The 20,048-nt window shown below is 37.7% G+C and overlaps 1 protein-coding gene across 1 annotated transcript; it reads right to left on the bottom strand.

Moving 5' to 3' along the window:
* Positions 1–1,108: 1,108 nt before the first annotated feature.
* SLC35D2 (solute carrier family 35 (UDP-GlcNAc/UDP-glucose transporter), member D2) lies at positions 1,109–18,091 on the bottom strand. The gene is made up of 11 exons (XM_009885853.1): positions 18,047–18,091; positions 16,662–16,748; positions 13,723–13,790; positions 11,604–11,675; positions 9,625–9,693; positions 8,506–8,608; positions 7,053–7,145; positions 4,584–4,651; positions 3,767–3,845; positions 1,848–1,930; positions 1,109–1,211 (listed from the first exon to the last, which is right to left on the bottom strand). Exons 1-11 carry the CDS (start codon positions 18,089–18,091, stop codon positions 1,109–1,111), a joined length of 870 nt encoding a protein of 289 aa, XP_009884155.1.
* Positions 18,092–20,048: the final 1,957 nt, after the last annotated feature.

Here is a 20,048-nt window from a genome sequence, read left to right as displayed (position 1 = left end):
CAGATGATAACCCAAACAATCAGACTCCAGACTTCTCTTTTTTTTTAACCACTGGACCAGCCTTGCCCACTGCAGCAAACCCTTGGGCTTGTTAAGATTCCTTATTCTGAATTTTAAGCACAATTTACTACCAGATAAGCTTTCACGGCAAGACACAACAAGACACTGATCCTTTCTCCTCATTTAAACACGTTAGTCTTCCATATATCAATCAGTCTCCCCTCTTGTAGTTTGTATATACTACGATCACTTCTCTGCAGCGTTAAAAGGTTCTTACAGACAAAAAAGCAGAGGAGGGGATTGTGATATAGAAAGACGAATGTACCTAAACAAAAATATTTACTTTTGTTATTTCTCCCAATTACCTGTTTGGTACTGGCTCACACACAAAAAAAATCTTTTTAAATACAGAAAGTCTTCTCTCAATTTCTTTCTCTCCTTGATTCGGCAGCAAAGTTATGAGGGTTCACTTCTAGCAATAGTGACAATTGCAGCAGAACACCATGGTGTTGTTCAGGTTGAGGAAAAGATTGAGAGACAATGTCTACACAATGCATACCTCACACACTAGACCATATCCTGAGTTCTTCAGTCAACACATACACAGGGAACAGTCTTGGGGTGTATCTCCTCTTTTCCCCATATGTTCTGCAGTCACTTACGCAAGAGCAAATGCATACATGAAATCATTCTGAATCACTAGCATCTTTCATCTCTTCAATGATATCAAAGATTGCATATGGCATAAGGCAATGGTGAATCAAGCCTCATGATCTTTACAGGCAGTTTTGCCTCAGAGAGTACTGTCTGACACTGAAACAGAACAAACAGCACCAAAGTACAATTAAATAAAGAAATTTACAACTTGAGATTTGCTCATGGCATTCCTTCCTATAAATTAGCTCCTGGTGTAAAATTAAACTTGTCCACATGTAAAAAACATGGTGTGCAAGAATATTTCTGAACCAATGAGTTGTGTGCACATCTGTGGCAATTGAGGTAGATTTTTTTTACTCCTTCCAAATATATTCCAGCATATACTTATTTAAGTTCTCAGCAATGCTAAACAAACTTCTATCTTCGGTCTCTTTGAAGGCAGGCCTTTTGGTTAACTCTTAGACTCAGGAAGTGAGCTCTCTTCATCCCCAGGTTGTGCATGCTTGTTGCTTCCTCTTAAGGTTAAAAATGAGTATCTCAGTCCTCCTGCCATACTAAAAAAAAAAAGAGAATGAACAGACATGTCAGAGGTACCTGATGTTGTATATATTATTTTATAGGTATATGCCTTTCCTTCAAAACGATTAAAGAATGCCAGCTAGAATAAATTAGGAGTTCCTCAGAGCTATGTAAGCCATCTGAGAAACGAGCCCCAAGCAGACAAAGATCAATTATTAGTTGCTTCAGCAGAGTCATACAAAGAGATGTAACAGTTCATCCAAACACAAAAAAAGTAACAACTCACAAGTCATAACTCATATTCAATGGGCACAATTCATTCAATCAGTGTTCTCACTTCCCGCACCACTTGGCTTTTACTTGGAAGCCTCACAGCTCAGAACTGCTGCTCATGGTGCTCATGAAAAAAGAGTGAACTCAACCTCACATAGTAAAACTGCAGGCATGTTTCCATAGTTAAGATCTTACCATAGTAACATTCAATATCTGAAAACAGACACGAAAAGACATAACTAATTGTAATGAACTTTATATCCTGAGACAGTGTGTCCTCAGGCCAGTAGTTTCAAAACTGCATCACCCAAGTGGGCCAAATCAAATGCAACATGAAACTATATCTTACTGAGAAATCTTCAGCTTTAACAAATAAAAACTATTCAAGTTCTACTCACCAAATATTTAGCCCTATAAAGTTTAACATGGAGAATATGTAATCTCCACCAATCAACATTCCAATGTAAGCAATGGATATATTCTGAAAGGAAACAAAAGCTATGCATTTATCAAAGTCAGTTTTCATCTCCAAGAACATACACGATATCAATTAATTTACTTGTCTAAGGAAATAGCTACACTCTGTCACTGGCCACTCTAAAATAAGCTTTTAAATTAGTTTCACAGCATGTCAGCGTTATGGGTAGTGTAACAGCAAAAGAGAATAACAAAATCACTGTTTTCTGAATGCATGCAATGCACTGGGAGTGACTTTCTGGGGAAAAAAAAAAAAGAAAAAAAAAGAAGAAAATTAGCTGTCTGATGCTAGGTAAAATAAAGCTAAGGCCACCTTCTGAAAATGTACTTCGTTTTAGTCTTTGGAAGGCTTATTTCAAATCCAATTTCTTAAAAGCAGGTTTTGGATTCTCAAGTATAAAAATTATGCTTTAAAGTTACAATAAAAACTCTTTACTGTTGTTTTAAAAGAGTAACCTCCTTACTTTGCCAACTAAATGTGCATTGAGAGCACTTGTGTTCAAGGCAGGCACAGTTTACAGTTAAAGATTCTACCTCTCACCTCGCCCCCATCAAGTTTTGTGAAAATTGTCCCCTACAGACAGAAGGAAAGCTATAGAACTGTGTGATCATTTTACCAGCACTTTGTTGGTTTCAAATGTTTTAGCAGTTAGTCTGGACAATGACATAATTTCTACCAATTTCTACTGGGGACTACAACATCATAAAGTGCTTCTCAACTTTAAAGCTGTTCAAAATGTCTCAAAGACTGATTATTGCTCAGAAAATAGAAATAGTGTTGCTCTGTCTTAATGGTTCAATGCAGACATAAAAAATCTAAAAGAATACTTTCAGCACTACAGAATGAAAACTACTAGATTAATCTTGCCAGCTTTCAAAAAAAAAAAAAAAACTATAGAAAGAGAAGTACCATCTCCTTTTGCTGATTTTGCCATGCTAGAGGTATTGTTTTCCTTAGTCACCCATGAAAGGGAGCACCTTGAAGACACTCATACCTGTGCCCCAGCTAATTTGGATTCTGATAGTTGTTTGATCCACAACTGCATAAGTCTTATCTTTTGCTAAAACTCTACCAGCTTACAGCTCCATGCTTCTCTCCAAACTGGCCTACAAAAAGGTGCTTTTGCACTCAGTGAAGTTCCCACTTCAGACATGCCGGCCTTATCAGCACAAAGGAAGTTGCACTGGTTTTAAATAAAACTGAGTTAGAGAAAACAGATTGTAAGGACACCAAGTTCAGTTTTTAAGACAGGTATGTTTTGGTGTTGGTCAAATTGACCAGAATTTTTACAAATCAAAATGAAAGCATCCATTCAGCTAGAATATAAGTTCTCACAGAGACAGAAGCAGTTAACCATAAAGCAGTAAACTCCCTACTACAGCTTAGCCATTATTCTGTATTTATGAATGCCCTATTTATTAGCAGCAATGGAAACTAGTTCAGCCGAAAGTGAAAGTGGGTTAGTCTGTATCAGTTTGGAATGGATTTGCATCAGGCTACCTTGACTAACTCACAGTAACTTAAACAGAAGCAGGTGACAGTACCTGATGAAATATGGTTAAATGTACATCTTTTAATTCAAGTAGTTCCAAGTTTCTCATGTAGAAAAAATAAAAATAAATCAATACTCACATTGCTTTCTAAAGTATACCTAAGCTTCAATGGAAGAAAACAAGGTCACTTTGTTGTGTGGATCTCCAAAATGTATGGCACAAGCAGTGTCTCAGTATTAGCCCTCATGTAAAGTTTCCAGCTCCAAGTATAATCAGGATCACTGCTGAGTCAATGCTCTTCCCTGTCTATTTGAGCATTCTCATCCCCCTCTTCTCCATAACTCACCTTGATGGCACCAACTACTGTCGTTGTAAGCGCAGAATTGTAATGACTGCATAGGACAGTAGAATACATCAAGAGAAACCTAAATAAAGCAAAGGAGAAAATTTTATAAATTCTTTCCAGGAAGCTCAGAAGTTTAGCAACACTGAAATGTTCAACTTTTTCTGGATCAGTATTTTGCCGGGATCTTCAATCCCACCTGTTCCAAACCCTAAAAATGATTCTGTGGATCCATATTTTAAGTTAACGTGAGCATACAGAGTACTCAAAATACACATTAAAGTGTGCTACTTGAGCTCTAGTGGAGACATCCCTATTTTCTGTGCTTCTTAACGTCAGTATTTGAAGTTAGTTTGATCCCTAAGTTGGTAACATGTGAAAGAGCAGAACAGGATCCAACACACTTTTTTATTCTTGCTTTGACTCTGCAGTTCCAAGAGGAACAAAGCATTGTTTCATTACTTTTGAGCCCCCCATATTTTTCCAGGTACTTTAAAGATCAAATGCACTGAAACAGTTCCTATACTAAAGGGTTTACATTCTATTAACTGCAAGAAGTTAGATAACCAGAAGAGATGGCTAGCAGAGAGATCCTGAGTACAGAAAGTAAAAAGCTAAATGTCGTGATGTTGACCACTGTACTGTGAGGTCAACAACGCGGGTAGTACTGAAACAGTTACGCTATTAGAACTAATTAAAAGACAAGACAGAAGCCTGGGGGGAAATATATTTTCTTTGAGTTTTAACATAACATTATTTGAGATCTGCAATTTGAAACACTGTTATTAAAACATTTTACTTGATTGCCCTGTGTCCTTACCCCAAGAAGCAGGAAAGAATAAATTGGAAGACAAATAAAAAATTTGTCCAGTGCTGGAAATGTGTTGCCTATTAAAAAAAAAAAAAACAGAGTGAGGATTATGTGCTATATAATCAACTGTTAACACATATAAAATGTAGTTAATATGAAAATGTGCAAAATCACAGAATACATTTGAGTCATGTTATAATTATGAAACATTTGTATTACTACTGGAAACAGTCTGATGAATTTAACTTCCGGGACAACAAGTTGACAGCACCCATGATACCTAGACACATGCTTGTAACATGCATAGCAGTGCTGATATAAAACTGCACACTGGAAGCAATGAATATAAATACAACACAGAGAATTGATACAGATACCAATACTGTAATTAATGTTGTATGATAAATAGCGTTGATACGAGACAGAGAGAAAAAGCAAATAAATAAATAATGTCCTTGAAATCTACTTCATACCGTAGATTCATTCATGAACAGCTTTCAAGGTCTAAGCCTGCATTTTTGAGCTCAAAAGTAGATTAAATAAGCATTACTAAGGTCTCTCATCAATGAAGGTCAATGGAAAGGCTAAATCATCACTTTGAAGTCTGCTTCTTAGTGACGTGCAGCAAGTAAACACACAGTGCCACGCAACAGTCACTAAGAAACATGTCACAGACTCTTTTCCATCTCTAGTAACTCAAGGGTATGCCTCATTTTAATATGGTTAGTTTTAAAGTCATCTGTATCAGCACAAAACTCAGCAAAGACTGACTGGTCCCTGAGAAACAGGATAAAGGCTGTTAGTCCATGTTGAGTTGTGGCTAGCTGAGCCTCTACCACCTAAGGTAATAGATTAGATGGATCTTGGGCAGCTCTGCCCTGCTAGAATTGTTTTGGCATGCACCAACAACCTGCATATTATTACAGAGACATTCTGGGGCTTCCTTTCTCTTCCATTACATCATGCTTTTCTGTCCTCTTAGTCAGCGAGCTGGTGAAGAAGTGAATAACTGGGACACTCACAAACTGCAGTCTCTGCAAGATGTGGTAGCTACTGTTCCAGAACTAGCCAGAGGAGCAGAAACAATCTCCCTGTCACATAGACATGGTACTGATATTTTGACTGACAAAAGATACATGCTATGTATTGTCTGTGATGGATCAAGGCAAAAAAGCTTTGCTAGGGTAAAAGCAAGCCAACTTCTATGGCCTGAAAATCTGCTAAATATAGCTGTTATCTACAATGATTTGTTGACTTTTCATGAGTATTTTTCCATTTTCTCTCTTTTTTCTGTGATTCAACTCCTGTGCATCACATTGACACCAGTTATACACACCATTTAATGGGACTTTTAATATTAAGGACCAAGCCAATGCATATGTACAATAGGCCCTATGCATTTCTCTGATATTCATTTATTCTTTTCAGGTAATTGAGCATTAAATTGTTTGCGTCAAATCAACGTGTGGGCACAACACATTCTTTATTTTTCCCATAGGATAAACCTAGCAACAAAGTAAACCTCCCTGTCCAGTTCTGTCTGTCTGCTGGGAAAGCAGTTGAAACCTTACAGCCATACAAACTTGGCCCCATTACATCTGCCAAGAAGGGTATCAGCTGCATTTTCCTAAACTGGCAGGTGGTCATGCTGAACTGACGTCACAAGAAGAGATTTCACAATCAGAGCAGATATAAATCCATCATTTTCAGGGAATTACATTTTTTCCACTTAAAGCAGGCTTTTAAGAACACAATGACAAAATCATGTAAGTCTAAGGCACAACAACATTCAACAAAGGACACTGGAATGATTTATGACATCCCCAAGCTCTGTAACAATTTTCAGTGGCAAATCTCAAACATTTCCAAAAAGGAATACGAGTGTCTAGACTCCTCTTACTGGTAAGAAAAAGGCAACTCAGCGAGTCTGTGAGGGAGCCAGAAAAACACAAGCCTCCTGGTCTGATACTTTAGGTGCCAGGATATGCTGCCTATGGTATTATACAGCATTATGATTATCTACAGAGAGACATGCTGTCGTTCTATGAGAATGTATAATGTAGGTTACTAAACTACACTGAGACCAAACAGGAATCTTTTCTGTACATTAGAATGAGAGGAGGACTGGAAATAGTCTAAGTATTTGCAATCTCATTTTAGAGCATGTGGCAAATCACACAGTGCAGCTGGATTCCCAACCAATTGCTCTAGCTCAGAGTCCCCAGTCATACATTAGTTCTTAAACAAAGATTCATATAAGGGCTATCGCACAAACTCAGTTTCTCCTTAGAATGAATAATTACAAGTTCTTACCTCTGAAGGGCAAGTCTAAGTCACCTATTTCAAATACTAGTCACTAACGTGGGGATAGGACTACCTCTTTAAAAATAAACAAACAAAAAACCCCACCCACCCCCTAACTGAAGAAACTGAACACAATACCGTTACCAGTCTGATATATGCAATATTGCTCCTTACCTGCTCAAAGTCTCCAGTAGAAAAGCTAATAATAACTGTTGGAACCACCATGAAACAAGCATTATAGAAAAGGACACCATATTTTCCCAACTCCTGTGAAAAATGAAACATGATGTTTGGAATTACAAGCCATTTGGGAGCAAATACCAAATATTGCTCCAGCAATCCTTCTGACATTATTGTCAAAGAGCAGACAAAACATAATACATTTCAATTCAAAATACAAGCTTGTAATTGTTGCATTTAGTCCTTAGTACTAGGCCGAGTTTCCACTTTGGTCACTTTGTACGCTCAGCCAAACATTACTGCTCTGCTGTACCTTGAACAGTTTCTATACAACACCAGCTAGTCAGAAACTTCCCAAGGCACTGGTCCAGAACTGCTTTGTGTTAGACTCCACATAAGTCTCTGCCTGGCCAAGGGATTACCCATTCCATCTACTGCAAATCAACCATGAAGGCTTATGGCAGGGTGGATCTCTGGGGCCAGCATAACAGGAAAATTAATGAAGTCTGACTCCTAGATGGAGCATCTCTAATCACTGGTAACTGATCTCACTTAAGAGCAACTCAAGGGATGCCATATATCCTGTTGGTTAACTTGCTTGACACAAAGGTAGAAGACTACCGGAATGAAAAAGCAGCCTTCCCTTCCTCCAGATTCAGCCACGCTACTTAGCAAATCTCTCCAGCTTATCTCTTGCTTTAAATGAAACACTGTATTTTGCAGAAATTTGTGAGGCTGTTAAGTGCTGCTTATAAAGAAAAATAGAGTCTGGATCTGATGTGACTCCTAAGATTATTAAAAGATATATATTTCCACCGTACAGACTGAACCACAAAGCAGTGACAAAACCTCTATCCAGCATCTCCAAGACTGCTCTTTGCTATGGCTTGGCATGTTTTTATGGAACTGTATTGGAGAGCAGCCTGCTCAATGTTTATGTGAAGTATAATGTATAATGGTGTTGCCTAATTCTTTGGCATATCTGCATTTGGTGTAGACTTGCTTTGAGATAGCCAAAAAAGATATCAGTTTTTGTGGTTATGTTCCTACCCACAAGTTTATTTTACATAAATCTCTCTTAAAGTGTGTTTCTAGTCAAAAAGTCATCTTCCTTAGATATATATATCAGGTTTACAGGTAAACAATTTGCTTTGGTTTAGATTTATTTTATTTTTTTAGCCAAAAGCAATGTTTTAAAGCCACTACAAACTCTGTCGATAAGACTTAGGAGAAAATAAAATACACTGTATCTAAGCCTGGCCTGAGATACTAATAACAAGTTTCTCCCAGGCTGTTCAGTATTAAGGATCCATATATGTCACCTGAATTATGAAAGCAAATGAAACTATTTATTACTTCATAACTGTATATTCATAAAATCATATAAGTAACCCACTGTTACCATACTGTAATAATGTTAAATTCAACTTAATCACCCCACAGTTACCTTTGGATCGATTTTCTGCTTTATGTAAACTCCATTTGCTGCTGTGAAGATATCATTTAGCAATACAAACGTGTAGCCCTCCAGATTAAAAGACAGATCAGACCTGGGAAAGAAATATCATATTGTAAATAAGCAAAGAGTATACAATGCATTGCATTGCCTAGAGAAATATCATAAATGAGGAAATGCAAATCCTGAGAACTTCAGCAAGTCACAGGTTTTGCTTTAAGCCTTCTTTATAAGTCAAAGTACTTTACATTTCTCCAGTCACAGGACCATCACAAATGAGTCATCAGAGAGTTCACAGTACTCAGTGCAGAAGTGGCAGGAAATGTTCAGTTTTCATTCCGTGAAAAATTCCATCTGCCTCAAGCCTGACAACCTGTCCAATTATTACTGAGTATACTTATCTATTTCTTTTAAAATAAAAAGTAGCTAGGGAATAAAGTCTGACTACTTGTTTTTTACAGTCAGACCAGACATATTGTCATTTTTTTTTGTTTTGACTAGTTACCAAATGGTAATTCATTTAATAGGACATGGATCTATCTAAGTCACATCACATGGAAATTATTTACCTTTGTACATAGCAAAGCCAAGAAACAAAAAAGAACATTACATTTCCAGTCAGGTAAAGGAATATTCAAACAGAAAGAAAACAGAGGAGACTAGCATATGAGTGCTTTGTGAACTTAATCTCACATTTGAACTTGTTCAAATTATTAAACAAAATAGACATTGCCTAACTCAAAACAATATTTGACAACCAAAAAAATCAGTCTTTATAGCCAGGACAAGAAAACATTTTTCTAAGATTATTAAAATCCACTGGTACTATGAAATAAAAGCAGCATTCCTCACACAGCGTTAGCTTGCTTCATTTGTGATCCTGCAAACATGGAAAACCTGGGGGAAGGGAGGGGAAAAGCACACAAATACTTCCAGCTGGAGTTAAATTTTTCCCTTTGTATTCCTGCACCTCCCAATGACGTCAGTAGAGAGATTGTCCAAATCAACTTAATCCAGAACAACTGATCTCAATTTAGGTTGACTTGGCACTTAACAAATCCTCCTGTGGTCCTTTCTCTCATGACTTCGTATAAGAAATGAAAACCTTACCCAGCTGCTATGAAAGCCCCAAGAATGATGGTAAATACGCTGACTATAATACTCAGTGGGTGTCGTTTCCTGTAGACAAAAATTAGACAGTTCACATTTTCATTATTTGAACGGGAGATTAAACGGCTGTCTGCCTGAAAAGTTTCAAAGCAATTAGTAATGACAGAACATTTAACAGGAGGGCACAGTCTTGATAACCTTACAGAAGCAATGTGATTGACCATGTGCCATGCTACCAGACCTTGGCCCTGAGAACAGAGATTGAAAAAGCATTGTAAGCAATCTGCTACCAGATAACTTTAAAAGTAAAGATTAAAGGTTTAAAGTGATAGTGCTGGAACAAACTTTAATTTACTGTACATTGGTATTCATGATGGACGTATTTTAGTGTCCTCCAGGAAAGGAAAATCACTACACATCTCTCATGTAGTTTTTCATCTCACCTTTCTTGGGAAAGACCCTGTACAGCCCACTATCTGGGTTATTTTTCAAATAGATACTTATTTTGAAGTCAAACTGAAACCTTGTACTTGTAGGGGAAAGCACAGAAGCTTATAATATTCTTCACTACATCTACATCAGCACTGCCACAAAGTAGGGAAAAGCATACCATAAGACTATTCTGCTTCTTAAACCTGTATTTATTTAGAAATGTCTTCAGTACTTATTTTTGCATCGTACTGCAATGTGCCTTGCAGACATTCCCCTACTCATTCTCTCAGGTCAGTCCTCAGCTCTGAGCTGGCTTGGGAGAAAAGATCCATCAAAACAAAATGTACAACGCTCTTGGAGAAATCCTGTGTGTCAAAGGAGCATAACTGTGGATCACTGTCCCAACAACAAAGCTGTATGCAGTCTCTAGATATATTAGACTTTGATCATAATGACTCTCGACAGTAACAATCCTTGACTGCTTTTCAAATCCTAAGGTAAGCCAGCACAGACTGTCCAGAGTCCTTTCATTTTCAGCCCTGAGGAAATACACTGTGGCAGTCTATGAATACAGCGTTCTGCTCTTAAGCTTCCCTTAGGTTAGGATGTTGCTTGCATTCATACATAACATTGCTGTAGTCCAGCTGAGAACTGATGACAACCTCACTGACTCACATTTTCCTCACTTGTTTGTGGGAGTCCTCAAGCCAACAAGAGAAGACAGCAAGTTCTGCTTTCCCTGTGAGAACTTAAAACCAGAAAAGAATCCTGGAGCATCCGCAAAATATGAATCACATTGATCAACTGCTGGTTCAGCCAAAAGGAGAGGATAGCCTACTTGGAGGCTTTCTGAAAAGCTTTTCACCTGACCATCATTCTCATGTTGCCTGGGCTCAGCTTTAGCAAGCTGTTTTTCCCCTTTTGACCCCACTTTAACCAAGCACAAGCCATCTGGATAGAACTACGACAGTGACAAAGTATGATGTATTTATAGTCATGTTCTTCCAAGTCAGTACAAGCTGCAATAACATACACTTCTTCATTTCTCATTAAGAACAATGGAGCTATCTATAACTAAGGAGTTTTCTGATCTAACAGCATACTGGTAGATACCATTGTCCTTCATTAAACTGGTATGTTTTTAGACTTGACCCAGAAAGCTACTTTACATAAGCAGACTGCCATGCTATCATCACTGTTTTGAGACATAAGAATCTGTCTGTTTGAAGCAGTTTGCAGCTTAGGGGCCGCCAAGATGAGACACAAACCATAACCGCCAAAAGTGTCTGAGTTGTGCTCTCCTTACCTGATTCCTGTGCAACTGTCAAGAGAATGAGGTGTGTAAATGAGAGCAAGCTGAATCTTTTTCCCTGTATTTGCCAAAACGCATATATCTATCTTCAAAAAAAGCTACTTAAAACCACTTCTTTGCTTTTCTCTATTTGTCAGTAAAAAGCACTCATTCAATATTCTGATGAGATGCCACAAGTAATCCATTTGATATGATCTAAAATAAAGGTATCTTAAATGAAAAAAAAAAGGATCACCCAAGTATGATGATTTCCAGCAGTAAAGTAAGTGGAATGGTAAACTTCCTGAGCACTGTAAACATCGGCAAACTGTCAAAAAAAATAAAAATCCAAGCATAGGGTCAGATTAACATCATTTTAATGTTCTAATTCTTATCTAATTTTACTAACCAGAGGATGAAACCATTAGTCCAGCAATAAGCAACCAAAACAAATTCCCAGCCACTTAGCATATATAAGAAATGTCAGTCTGACACTAGAGGTAGATTAGATAATCAAATCACTGAAAAATAACCAGATTTGCCAGTTTGTAAAACAATGCAACTGGCTACCTTTTAAAAGGTCCCTCTGCATCAGTGAAATGCAATATAAAAGCTATTTTCTACCTGGCATAGCCCCTAAGAAATAATTCTTTCTGTAGAAATCATGGCTGGGGTAAGTAAAAATAAATTTCTATTGTAAACTTAGAGGACACACAATAAACCTGTCTCTGAAAACACATAAGAGAAATAAAATACACAGCAAACATGACTAGTAAACAAGGTGTACTTTCAAAAAAGTAAAATATATCCACAAGAAAAAAACATCAGAGAAAGTACAAGAAACATGAAAGATGCAACTAACAAACAAACAGCTACTTTTGAGCAACATATTGTTGGTCTACGCAAAGTAAAGCAGTTGGAACCCTTTTTGATTAATTTGAGAAAACACTTGCATCTGACACTGGAAATCTGACAGCATGGCCATATGGATCAATTAATCTTCTGTTTAAGATAACTATTAGCAACTGCATTAATAAATGATACAAATCTTAACACAGAGTTTAATCACTTCAAACAACAGACGTTTTGCAGTTATACGTAGGATCATTTACACCTTACAGACAGCCCAAACAAGGTTGAAAAATCCATAATGTAAACAAATGACACATAATGTAACAAAATGCAGTGTAACAAAATGTTAACAGTAGAAACACTGCAGCCATTCCTACTTTTCTGTTATACAAATTAGTTACAAATAGTAAATCTAAAAGTAAATCTAATCAGCCATACGAGAAGGAGATGGTGCACTTATGTTTAAAACAACCTACTAAACTTTTCATTTTAAAATTACAGTTAGGGAAACAGGAAAGAAGAACCCATGAATCAAACTTTTATAGGATTGAAACTACTTTCATGTTCACATTGGCTGAAGTGCTACTAGGCGACAGTACTGCCAGAAGTCTCCCTGAACAGTCACTTCAGTGGAACAACTTTTGAATGCATACAACAAAGCGTTGTAGAATCTGGCATCTAATGTTGCTAGTCACAGAAAACTAATTCTATAAATAAGAAGAAACATAAACAAATTAAAAGTAAAACATGTTTTCTCCAGCATCGGACTCAAAAAAATTCTTCATTTTGGTTTAGTCTACTACAAAATCCTCAGGAGCCCGTTATAACATAGAAGAAACCACCGCAACGGTAGCGTTGTATCCTCCAATCCTGGTGCAGCCATCATGCTTCTGCACTCCTCTTCCACAGAAAATTTGGTGATTCAATCTATTACAGCAGCTGCTCTATATAACTTACACCTTTTTAGCACTGGTATGGAAATAACTCTCATGAACCTGTGCTTACGGCCATACAGGAGCCTGTGAGCCCTACAGCAATCTCCTCACAACCTCCTCTTGGTGCTCAGCAGGGCTATGCCACCACCATCACCCCACTACACAGTAGTTTTTCTGACTCTTGGTGATTCCTAAATAACCTGCACCGATGTCACGGTACAAATCTTTCCCTTATTCTTCCCTTAAAAACATCTTTCTTACAGCTTTCAAACTCTCTCATTAGGACACACAGGAAAAGCTGGATGCTTGGGTGTGAGGGGAAAGTGAAAGCACTTTTGTTGTCACAGAGGAGCACTGTGACCTTCTGTCAGTACAAGCCTGGCTAAGTCCTCCTTAAAAGCAGCATACAACTTGTACCCAGATCAAATGTTTGGGTAAGAACTTCGTAATGGTATCAGGGGCTTAGACAGACAGAAGTCATATGCATTAGGTCCCTACACAATGCTCTTCTTTAGTCATTATTTTTTACCCCCACAAAACAAAAGGGTAAAATCCAAAGAGTTTACTTATAACTTCCATTTACTGTACCTGAGTTTGCTGGTACTTGATAATCCACTTATGTGGTTTCCAACATAAATCAGAGGCAGAGGAAACAACTGTGACAAAATTAAAAGCACAACTCAGATTATTATGTTTTGAAGCACTGCTGAGAAACTTTACTTGATAGAATTTGATACCTGTAGTATCAGATGCACTTTTAGCATCTTTTAGCAAGGAAAAGGGTTTTCTCAAGGAAAAAAGTCACTATGCTGCAAACTGATCTGCAGCTCTCATTCATGAGACCATGCATGACCACAGCTTCACTGATTTCATTAGAAAAGTCAGAATCTGCCTCTAAAGAGACTCAGACTTCATTTAGAGTAAAAGTTACTCAGTTTTATTTTCATTACTATAATCCTCAGATTAATACCCGCTCTAACGTTTGAATTTTAGGTATAAAGTAGCATTAGTAACAGTAGCTAAATAAGCAAGAGAACAGGTGGAATAAAAGAACAAATAAACTGTAAGTATGCTCTGCTTCTCTAGGTACTCCACATACATTAGTATGCCTGGAAGATACACCATCTTATATCCACCCAACAAATTATGCTATGCGAGATACTAGAAAGGAAAGGTAAGTATTTAGGGGTAAATTAAACTTTACCTTTTTCTGCTTCTAGCATAATGAGACTGACTTACACAGAAACATGTGGGCCCTAACACAATATAGAGAAACAATAACAGAACTTCAGAGCTTTAAGAAAATGTACAAGAAGTCAGGGATCCCTACACAGTATTCAGCCGCAGCTCCAAGCTGTTAATTCTCCCACTACAGAAAAGTTGCACAAGGTTAAAACTAACCAAAGTAATCAGTAGGGACAAAGGTGATGGGTACATCTAATTCTATTTACTATCAGTCAAGCGGAGCTGAAATGCCAGAAAGACAAAACAGATCCTCTACCCTAGCACGTGTAACAGCTGCTGTTGCTGTGCCTATACCTACTTCAGGAGACACTGTGTGTGTTGGAGGCTGTGTTCTCTCAAAGCATTATGTGCTGGAACAGCATACAGAGGAGTGGGCTGCATTTTATCGACGTTAAAAATTCTGCATTTCTTTTACAGCAAAGAGGAGAGAGGAGAAAATTGCAGTAGAAGTTAACTTTTAAGTGAAAGTTAACAGTAAAAGTAAACAGGACTATAAAGTAAACAGGAGTGTAAGTAACAACAAATATTCAGCCTGTCAACATAAAGTTTGCAAAAATTCTGTAATGCAGTATCTCTTCTGCAGATTTTTATTTAGAAAAAAATATTTTATTTCATTCTTAGGATGAAAACAGGGCTGACATTACATTCTCTTTCCTCTGGACTTTGTCCACTGTAAAGACAAAATTACAACATCCAGCACAACACCACAGATCAGTGAAACATTTACTTGACCCTTTTTAGGGTCAAGAATTCCAAAGCTTTGACACTGAAATAAGCACTTCACCACTTTACAACTCTAGCTGAAAGCACTGAGGACATAAACCAGCAATGATAATCTTAGTGTCAATGAAAACAAATGTTGCCAAAAGGATAAAGAGTCAGTCAAAGGGTGCTTTAAAAAGTAAAGAAATCAACAATGAGTAATTCAGCTGATTCACTGTGGCAGTCAAATCCAGCACTACGAACAAGTACTGGATGCTGCAGTACTGACTGCTCCCAGCATACTCAGGAAAGTCTTCCACAGGACACTTATTATTAGGATAAAGAAAATGGGTGCTGTATTTTTTCAATGCCTTTGTACTGATGTTAAAGTGAAGGTAACAGCAGAGAGGGAGAGCAGTGGGACTGGCAAAGGTGGAGGGAAGAAACCTCTCGAGGTCTCAACAAGTTGTTTATACACAGAACTCAAAACTACTCACTGGGAAACCTTCTTTTGTATTTTGGAAAAAAATAAGTATTGTCCATTTTATAATCAATGCTATCGATATTCCTACAAGATTTTTACATGCAGAAACGCTAATGAATTTAACATGCGTTAAGAATAAACAGCATTCACCAATGGCTGCAAGATGTTTATAGTAAACCTCACACTGATAGTAAGACAAAAATCTGCAGTGTAGATGTTGACCTGAAAAGCTGATATCTGAGCCCTGCAGCGGAGCTGGGAGCTAACTCTCTGTATCTCTGAGCAACCACTGACCAATACCCTGCAACAAGACATAAATACACAGGCTTACACACCAAAATAAAGCTTAAGCAACATTGCACATGGATGCAAATATCTACAAGGATATTTCAGTTCCCAGTCTGAGATAATAAGATAATGAGATAATAATAAGATAATAATAATAATAAGATAATAATAATAAAATAATAATAATACAAGTTAATGAGATAACAAGTCTCATGTTTTCTCTGTCCTGCCTCTTTAGACCATACACACTTAAGGTGTGTACAATGCAGCTAGCCCCCACCTACAGTGTTGTCAGCAAGGATTATTTTAGCTCCTCCTATGGAACATAAATCTTACATTCGGAGTCAACTGTTGGTTGCATTTCAGGTCTACCACATATTCTTTTACTATTGTTTTATCACAAGACCCATTCAAATTTCCAAGCAGCCTTTCTCCCTTCATGCAGAGATCAAAATTCCTTCTTAAACACAGATCTCCCATTGATCCCCCAGGGAGCTGTGTACATCCAGAAAAATACTGTAGGAATCTTAAAGAGTTCATCCAGCTGTATGAAGGCACAGCACCCTTTCCCATGTACTGCATAACAAAATGGCACCAGATTTCTCTGCAAACAAAAGGCCAGAATATTGCAGTGAAATTAAAATTATCAAATCCATTATCAAATGAAACAAAAATACAAATAATCACATTTGACAAACAAATGCAATTTTTTTTTCTGTTCTTCTTTTGTATCTTATGTCCATAAGAAAGAATGATGCTATAAGAGGTAACATTTTCTTGTTAATATCAGGACCTATGTAATCCTTACCTTCACAGGTATACTTTTGTCAAAATCAGGGAAGTGAACAATCTTATTTAGTTTCGACACATACAAGATAAGTATAGTGGCTGCCATCTAAACAAAAAGAAAAAATAGAAAGTCATGTAAGAGCAAAATTGTAACATATGAATGAAAGAACTGCTTCAAAGACAAAATCTTTATATGCATCTGACAAATGCTAAGTATTACGTATTTCTTTCAAAGAGTAACACAGCACACAAATAATAAGCTGGAATAATTTCATTCTTAGCAATTTCGCCAGCTATTTATTTAAAAGTACAATATAGACATATGCTTTACGAGCTTGAGAAAATTAGCAGCACCCTGTTGCTGCTAATGCATGCTGAGAAGGAGCTGAGAAAATAAAACAGGACACAATCCCAGAATAATCATGCTGTTTCCACTCAGAGCATTGTTTAGTCTGTGGAATCACTCCTATAGTTTTTTTTGCAATGTGAGAAGGGGGTTGCGCATTGATCAGGCCATTGACAACATGATGACAAAATAGTAAAGATAAGGACAGAAAGAAGAAGAATATCTGAGAAATCACGTGGCACAAAAGTTAATACTGGCTCCAGGGAGAGAAAAAAAAAAGTTAAAATTTTCCTTATCAAAAATACAATAATTGACTATCTAGAGGATGAGGTGGAGTCATGTTTTGCAGATTAAAGCATTACACCACATTATATGCACATTACAAAGTGTTCAGGCAAATCTTGGAAGGATCAGTCAACAAAAAACTGAAATGTCACTGAGTCTTAGGTTCTGCAAAGAAACAAGTCGTATCAGTGCCCTTAACATGAACTGCCACATTTGCTAATCTTTGCCTTCCACTGAAACATGATGTGTAGTTCCTTGAGCAACCCGGATGTGTGAACCTCTTTCCCCCTCTCACACTGCCAAGATTTTACAGGACATTTTACTCTCTTCAGCACCAAAAAGCAGAGGTGTCAGACTTGCAGTACACTGTTTTCACCTTCTCCTCACTACCTCTTAGCCTGTAACCTTCGCAGAAAGTAAATTCTCTCTTTTAAATGTATTCGCCTAAACAACACTTGCTTCAAGGCTCCATCTTTCCCAGCCATCCCTCTGCAGAATCACACGTTCTTTATGGACCCTGTACTGAACTCTACAAAGGGAAATAAATGGCAATTACAATTCCTTGCATGACTCTTCCCAGGCAGTAACTTTGACTTTAGCTGAAACTTCCTTGATTTCACCGAAACAAATCACTCCTCCTTACAGTGTATCTAATCCAGAAGATGAGTAGTGCAGTGTAAGAGATTTCCCCCGCCAAAATATACCTCTATGCCAACATTAGTTTAACTTACAAAATAATCAGTATATTTAGTATGCTTCACTTGTGAACATACCTGTCCAATTCCAAGAAACATTGGTGATGGGAAGCTGAAAAGCATAAACAGATATTTAACACTGAGGAAAGAAAAAAATAAAGAAGGAAAATAAACAAAAAGTTTAATTTAGTACCAACGTCAACAACTGGACATGTGGATGACTGGCCTGTCTTTCAGAAGAGCTCAGGAATTGCTATGCTTATTGGAGTCCTAATATTTTATTTCAACAGCAAAAGACAAGTTGCTTCCAAATAATATAGCACATGCACAGTTGATCAATTCTAAATTGCTAATCGTTTGGGGCATATTTGTAAATGAAGGTAACACACTTGGAGAACTCTAACAATGCATAACTTTTGGAGTGGCCTCACATATACAGTATACATCCTGAGATGGTATAGTAAGTTAAATCTCTTGCACTTGCCCTAACTTAGAAGCTTATCACCCCAGCCCAAACACTCTACTGATATGTTTGTGTGAAAAGAAAGCACCCAGGTAAATGTTGTAGAAACATCTATTGTCTGCAAAACCAGCTATATTCCTACCACACCCCTTCTGTTAGCTTTAGCTGAAAGCATGGATACTTGAATGCTAAGAAAGCAGAAATTTTAGCAGGATACATTAAGAGCTTGAGTGCCTCCATTTTTCCCCCTAAAACTACATCAAGTTGAAAACAATAAACATGTGGCAGTAACTGCTAATTCTCTGTATGCATAATGAAGTACAAGCAAAGAAATTATTTACGATGGATGGACGCTTTATGCCACAAGCAGCAGCATCTGGAGCCTCTCTGCTGAAAAGCCTTAGGTGTCAAGGAGCTCCCTCAACATGACAGCTCCTGCTGCCTCCCAGGAGTCTTGCAGCTGGACTGCACTGTCAGGGATGGTCTCATACAAACCTGCATCCAGGGAATCTAAATAAAACTCATTTAATTCTCTGTGCACATCTGCACTAACAAATGCCTAAGGTGGGTCCATGCTCTCAACAAGCTTTGTAATTTCCCATTTATAAACGCTCCTTAAGGCTGTGGTTATTTATCACAGAAGCCACCAGGAACTGCTACTTGGTCTGCTGTGAAATGTACACCTCAAATGAGCACAACTGGGACGCCAACATAGTATTAGCAAAATAAACACTCTGAACAACATCAGGAAGGCCATAAGGACACTGGAGTCATAACACAGACCGAGGATTAGAAGCAGCCAGTAGTAAAACAGATTCTGCCAAACACAGGTATTAGGGGAGGAAAAAAAAAAAAAAAAAAGAGCAGAAGAAACAGGACTTCAATTTATAATCATGTGGTGTCTAAACTATGTTTTGGTTTGTACTTGCAGCTACACCATACAGATATGGAGACTTCACTGATTCGCACTACACAGATTTCTCCAGACATTTTTGATTTGCAGAGCCCTAAATATTCTCAGCAATACCGTAAGCTCTTTACACAAAATTTAGGCTTACTGATGGGCATGCTATTCTAAAACAAGACCTCAACTTGCCTTGTCTATCATTTCTGGGAGATGTTACATACAGCTGTTATGTGTTCAAATAGCACTGAATGTCAGAAAAGTTGTCAGCAAGTTTTGCTTTTAATTTTTTTTTTTTTGCTTTTAACTTTTTCCTTTTTTTGTTGGGTTTTTTTCCTTTTCTGTTTTTAGTTCATAATGAGCTAAAACACAGCAAAGCCAGAGCAAACCTTTTTAAGTACAGAACACTAAGAGTGAGAAGATCACAGCTACAGGACAACGATGACATGTGGGACACCCCACCACATCAGGGACTCGTTTTTTCAGTAGTTTTAGCATTAAGAGATTATTCTGAGGCCGGTGTTCTGTTTGTGGCTACCTCAGAAAAGCAGAGTGCTCGCAGGAAGGTAACGAGATTATTCGGCAGGTACAAGGTCGGGGAAACGCTGTTTCCATGAAGGGTCTGGGCTGCTGCCACCAGTTGAACGCCAGCCTCGGCGCTGCCAACAACCAAAGGCCTTCGAGGGGAAACACTGACACGCTTCAAAAACCCG

This window comes from Charadrius vociferus, unplaced genomic scaffold (genome assembly GCF_000708025.1).
Source record: "Charadrius vociferus isolate BGI_N301 unplaced genomic scaffold, ASM70802v2 scaffold235, whole genome shotgun sequence".
Taxonomy (NCBI): domain Eukaryota; kingdom Metazoa; phylum Chordata; class Aves; order Charadriiformes; family Charadriidae; genus Charadrius; species Charadrius vociferus.
The sequence above is the reverse complement of the archived record's forward strand: the minus strand, read 5'-3'. Positions and strand labels throughout refer to the sequence as shown.

What these genes read in the sequence shown, in the direction of transcription:
- SLC35D2 (XM_009885853.1), bottom strand. Translation starts at nt 18,091, where the DNA reads ATGCTTTTCAGCTTCCCATCACCAATGTTTCTTGGAATTGGACAG. An exon ending in ATTCTTTCCTGCTTCTTGGG is followed by an intron (nt 3,846 to 4,583) that starts GTAAGGACACAG and finishes TGCTTTATTTAG; the next exon opens with GTTTCTCTTGATGTATTCTA. An exon ending in TTTATAGGGCTAAATATTTG is followed by an intron (nt 1,212 to 1,847) that starts GTGAGTAGAACT and finishes TTTTTTTTTTAG; the next exon opens with TATGGCAGGAGGACTGAGAT.